This window comes from Trichechus manatus, unplaced genomic scaffold (assembly GCF_000243295.1).
Source record: "Trichechus manatus latirostris isolate Lorelei unplaced genomic scaffold, TriManLat1.0 scaffold00207, whole genome shotgun sequence".
NCBI lineage: Eukaryota > Metazoa > Chordata > Mammalia > Sirenia > Trichechidae > Trichechus > Trichechus manatus.
In genome coordinates, this window is record NW_004444143.1 from 3,222,419 (window position 1) to 3,228,252 (window position 5,834).

Consider the following 5,834-nt stretch of genomic DNA (forward strand, 5'->3'; position numbering starts at 1 on the left):
CCTGCTATGGCCTTCCCCTACAGAAATTGCCCAAGCAGATTTCGGTTCCAATCCCGCCTCTGCCAAGGATTCGCTGTGTGACATTGAGTTAGTGTCTTCACGTCTCTGAGCTTCAGTTTGCCTCATCTGCATAAAGGGACACAGACACAGATCAGGGGCCCTGGGGGCAAGGCTTTATTTGTCATCCAAAGGCCCTGGACCCCGCCCGTGCCTTCCCTGTTCTTTCTGGCTCAGAAGATCCGCACCGACTCCAGCTGCACGTCCCCGCCCACCTCCAGCAGGCGCACGCTCGCCAACGGCATCCGGTGCCGGAACAGGTGATATTCCGAGTCCCCGACCACGACCTGGAGTGTCAAGGGGTCCATGGTTAAGATTCCGGAGGCTGACTACGCGGGTTCACATCCGACTCTGACACTCGCTGTGTGACCCTGGGCAAATCACTTAACCCCTCTGGGCCTCGGTTTCCCCGTCTGGAACACGGGGCTAATGTCGATTCTAACCTCTTGTTTTAAGGATGAAGTGAGCTTACTGTTTGGCACGTAAGTGTTTTTTAAGTGTTGCTGGTTGATGCTGTTATTATTAGGGCGTCCGCTATAAAAGAGGTGACCTGTATGGGAGGGGTTGGAAGTGACCCCATCCCTGGGACGTCTTTCGAGGCTCTGTCTCCCAACCCATCCTTTCCCCTACCTCAGAGCCCTTACATGAGGCATGGGGCGGGGTAAGGGATGGCCAGTCTGGGGGCCACATCCCCTGCTAGGACACCGCTTTGGCACTCCTCCTTGCTCATCTCGTCCTGGCCCTGTTGCACAACCGCCCCTCGGGTGCTGGTCCAGGTAGGAAGAGGGGCTGGGGATGTCCCTTCCCCGCCTTGGCCACGCCTTTGCACTCCACTCCCACCCGATAGGCCATCAGCGCTCTTCCACCGCAGCACCGCCCCCGATCCTTTGCCTGAGGGACCCGGCCTTGGCTCCCACGCCCCTGTCGCAGTCCCACCTTGAAGCCGTCCTCGGAGGTGATGAGGAGCACTTCGAAGGGCTGGCCGCGGTAGAAGGGAACACCGTGGCCGCGCTCCTCGATGCCCCAGGCGCCCTGCTTCTTGCTGTTGAAGACCACCTCGGACGTGTCCATCCGGGGATTGAAATGCAGGGCGGCGTTGGCGTCCTGCGCCTCGCTACACAGCAGGTTTACATAGAACCTATAGGCGGTGGGCATCAGGAACTGAGAACCCGCTCAGACCAAGGTCAAGGGCCAGTGATCGGGGACCTCCTCATTTCCAGAGCACCCCTACATTAACAGGGCCCTGAAACTCTGGTGGCGCAGTGGTTAAGAGCTTGGCTGCTAACCCAAAAGGTCAGCAGTTCAAATCCACCAGCCACTCCTTGGAAACCCTATGGGGCAGTTCTACTCTGTCCTATAGGGTCTCGATGAGTCAGAGTTGACTCGATGGCAAAGGGTTTGGTGTTTTGGGTTTGAAGCCATCAGACCCTAGGGAGGGAAGTGTGCCGATGGCCAGGGAGCCTGGATTTCCAGGGCATCCAAAGATTTACTGGGGGCCTGGGCACATATCCACCCAGACCAAGGTTCCCCTCATTTCATTTCCAAAAGGTCTGGGACCTGCCAAGACATGGTATTGATGAAGGATACCCCCAAGTCACAAGAGCCCGCTATTCCCAGAGAACTAGGAACAATAACCAGGGACCCCAATATTTCCAGGGCACACTTGATTCCCAGAAGGCTTAAGTTCCCCAGGCCCACAAAGTCATAGGATTGCTTGCCAAGGACTCTCAGATGCCCAGGGCACCCCCGAAAAAACCAAACTGGTTACCGTCGAGTCAATTCTGACCCATAGCAACCCTAAAGGACGGAGTAGAACTGCCCCACAGGGTTTCCAAGGAGCGGCTGGTGGATTTGAACTGCCGACCTTTTGGTTAGCAGCCGTATCACTTAATCACTGCTCCACCAGGGCTCGTTCACAATCACCAGGCACCCCCATATTTCCAGAGTTCATAGGGAGCTAGACTCAGAAATCATAGAAACCCTAAGATTCCCCTGGAACACCCAAATTCTTAGAAAGACTTACGGACCCAAGCTACTAGTCATGGGGTGAATACGTGGGGATGCCCAATTTCAGCAGGTCAGGAGTGGCCTGGGAAGGCCAAGACTCTAGTGGACAGAGATGGCCCTGGAGACCCCTAATCTCTGGGCTGCAAGAACTCCAGGGCAGCTGGGCCTGGGAGGACACCCCACCCCTCACGGTTGGAGTTTGAGGCCTCACCTGCTAGCGTTATGGGGAACCAAACCGCGGATTCTCAGCACGGCGCTTGCGCGGATACCTTCGGGCAGGGAGATCTTGTAGGGGACAGTCTGCAAGAGGAGAGGTGTGGGGGTGTGTGTGTGATAAACCAGGGAGAACCAGAGACAGAGACAGCAGGTGGGTCACAGACAGGGAGAAAAAGAACGGGACAGAGACCCGCAGAAAACAGAACGACAGGACGGAGAGAAAGGGAAGAGACCAGAGAGGGGGAGAGATGGAGAGAGAAAGTGAGAGAAACACAGAAAAACAGACAGAAAAAATGTTCAAATATGGAGACACCAAGAGGAAGCCACAAAGAGAGAGATGGGGAGAACCGGGATGGGGGTAACCCAGAAGCCCCCGACCGTTCACAGCGTGCCCAGACCCCCTTTCTCCCTTGCCACGGGAGACCTCAGTCAGCCCCAGCCCACTCCCCAGCGTGGCCCAGCCCAACACCATAATTCCGCCTGTCCCCCTGGCTCCTGCAGCACTTACGAAGCTCTCCGCCATGGCTGGGACAAGTGAGACCAGCAACGGTGAGTGGCAGGTATGGCGGGGAGGCCCTTAAGAAAAAGCAGGATGGGGCTGGCCAGGGTGACTCACCCCCTCCGCGCCCACACCTGGCACAGACCCCGGCCCTGAGGGCAGTTTGGCACATCACCTTGTCCTGGGATCTCTGGCCCCCTCCACTCACCAGGGCTTCCTAAGCATGTTACCACTTGTCCTGGGAGCTAATAATAACAGTGACAGTAACAATGACAGTAATAACAGAGAGTGCTCATGGTGCCACCGCCCAGCCAGTCCCATCTTCCCGCTGCCTGGCAGAGAGAAACACTATGCCCATTTCATACGTAGAAAAGTTGGGTCCTGAGAAGCCAAGCTGGGGACTGGGACTCTGGTCCCCTCTCCCGCTGTAGAACCTCATGCCTAGAGCTGAGGATCTGTCTTCATCCAAATCCCAGCTTCCGCCTCTGTAATAATAATAATAACCATGGCACCACCACTAATAATAGGATTTGCGTTCCAAGGGGGCAGGAACGTTCGCCTGATTTGTTCACTGCTGGAGCCTAGGTGCCTAGAGCCGTAAATACGGGTGAAATGAAGCACTAAAAGAAATAACAACAGCTTCCGATCCCTAAACCTCTGGGCCTGCCCGGGATATGCAAGAAATCATTGTTGCTCGCAGCAAGTCCAGGAGGGAAGGGCAGTGATCAACCCCATTTTACAGATGAGGAAACTGAGGCTCAGAAAACCAAAACCCGTTGCCGTGGAGTCGATTCCGACCCATAGCAACCATATAGGAAAGAGTAGAACTGACCCCATAGGGTTTCCAAGGCTGAAATCTTTAGGGAAGCTGACTGCCACGCCTTTCTCCCGAGGAGTGGCTGGTGGGTTCGAATCGCTTGCCCACCTTTCGGTTAGCAGCTGAGTTTAACCACTGCACCGCCAGGGCTTCTGAGGCTCAGGCAGGGGAAGCAATTACCTCTGGCTTTCTTCATCTCTCTCTCTGTGTCCCCATCTACCCCTGTCCTAGTCCCTCCTTCCTGAGCTGCTCCCACCATCCCCCTAAGATTGCAAGGGGTGGAGGGATGTCCTAGGGCCCACCTACAACCCAACCCAAAAAAGAGAACAAAGTGGGGACCCTCCATCCAGCCTCATTTCCAGCCCCCATAGGAATCTAGGAAGGGGGGAGGGGATTGAGTTGGTGAGGGAAGGTTCTGGAAGGCATGGGTGAGGCAGGGCATGGGAGCCGCACAGAAACCACGCCTAGCTGTCTTTCCCAGAACTTTCCACATCTCCACCCTCACTCGCCTCCCCCAGCCCCACCCAGCAGATGGGAGAGAGTTCTGGGGCAGAGGCAGGCTGGGGAATGGAAAGTTTGGGAGCAGACAAGCAGACACAGAACCTGCCCCACCCCCCGCCTCCCAGACTCTCTTGCCTGCCCCTCACCCCACACACAGAGGCACCCATGGTGGTGTGGTTCACGGGAGCTAGGGCCTCTGAGGAGTCCCTGGGTGTTGCAACTGTTATGGTGCTCGGCTGTTAACCCAGAAGAGCCTCAGAAGAAAGCCTTCGTGACCTACTTTGGAAAAATCAGCCCTTGAAAACCCTACAGAGCACAGTTCTACTCTGACACTCATGGGGTCGCCATGAGTTGGAATTCACTAGAAGGCAACTGGTTTAGTGCCTCCGAGAGGGAGGCTGGGCAGCTGCATTGAAGTGGAAGCTGCAAGCACCCCCATTTTGCAGAGGAGAGAATGAAGCTTAGAGATGAGCATGCTCAGCCAAGGCCACAGAGTAAGGAAGTAACTAGGGTCTGTGTGTGATGGTCTCAGCATCGTGGCAATAGACATGACAACAGAGTGTTTTACACCACCACCAGCTCAGACTCGATGCAGTTAGTTCTGGTGAATTATTCCTTAAAAATAAGACTTTCCTTAAATTTTTGTTCCTATTCCATATATTGCAACTGTATCTCTCAGTGACTCATCTTTTTTTCTTGTTTCGTGTGTTTCTTCACTGTGGCTTGATATTTCTTCACAAGCAGCCAGGCTGCACAGTCCCAACTTGCCTTTGGTGATAGGCCAAATTTTTGCATTCACTCTTTTATCAGTTTTAAAACCTTGGTCATTTCTTGTAAGTCTGGTAAGTGCATCCTTGAATTCGTATTCATTTGGGCTTATTATCTTTTTATCGGTTCTGAAATAATACTTCTGTGAGCACTGTTTTCATTTGCAAGTAATTAATGAATGCACTTATTTTCCAATACTCTTTCTTAATTGAGGTATAATTTGCATTAAATAAAATGTGCAGATTTTAACGGGTTAGTTTGTGAGTTTTGACAATTGTATACCAGTTGCTGCCGAGTCACTTGTGCTCGGCTGCTAACCCAGAGGTGCCTCAGAAGAAAGACTTGGCAATCTACTTTTGAAAAATCAGCTCTTGAAAACCCTATGGAGGTGACCCCATGTGTGTCAGAGTAGAACTATGCTCCATAGGGTTTTCGAGTTTCCAGTGGCTGATTTTTCAGAAGTAGGCGTTTCTTCCAAGGTGCCTCTGGGTGGACTCGAACCTCCAACCTTTCAGTTAGCAGCCAAGTGAGTTAACTGTTTGCACAACCTAGGAACTCCGACAAATGTATGATGTTGTTGTGAGCTGTCTTTGAGTCAGTTCTGACTCATGATGACCCCATGTGTGCAGAGTAGAACTGCTCCATAGGGTGTTCAAGGCTGTGACCTTTTGGAAGCAGATCGCCAGGCCTGTCTTCTGAGGCACCTTTGGGCAGGTTCAAATTGCCAACCTTTTGGCTAGTACTCGAGAGCTTAACTCTTTGCACCACCTGGGGAACCTGACATATGTATACCAAATCAAAATCCAAACCCATTGCTGTCAAGTCGATTCTGACTCATAGCAACCCTATAGGACAGAGCAGAACTGCCCCATAAGGTTTTCAAGGCTGTAAATCTTTACAGAAGCAGACTGCTACATCTTTCTCCCACTGAGCAGCTGGTGGGTGCAAACTGCCACCAACCTTTCAGTT

At 53.1% G+C, this 5,834-nt stretch overlaps 1 protein-coding gene across 1 annotated transcript; it reads right to left on the reverse strand.

Moving 5' to 3' along the window:
* Positions 1-230: 230 nt before the first annotated feature.
* Positions 231-2,803, reverse strand: LGALS7 (galectin 7). The gene is made up of 4 exons (XM_004388206.1): positions 2,789-2,803; positions 2,276-2,364; positions 994-1,195; positions 231-344 (listed from the first exon to the last, which is right to left on the reverse strand). The coding sequence occupies exons 1-4, from the start codon at positions 2,801-2,803 to the stop codon at positions 231-233; spliced, it is 420 nt and encodes a 139-aa protein (XP_004388263.1).
* Between the last annotated feature and the right edge of the window lie 3,031 nt (positions 2,804-5,834).

Bases quoted from the DNA above. Each gene is read 5' to 3' on its own strand.
- LGALS7 (XM_004388206.1), bottom strand. The intron at 1,196-2,275 runs GTGAGGCCTCAA...CACCGCCTATAG, and splicing joins GTTCCCCATAACGCTAGCAG to GTTCTATGTAAACCTGCTGT. The intron at 345-993 runs GTGGGACTGCGA...TTGACACTCCAG, and splicing joins CCTCCGAGGACGGCTTCAAG to GTCGTGGTCGGGGACTCGGA.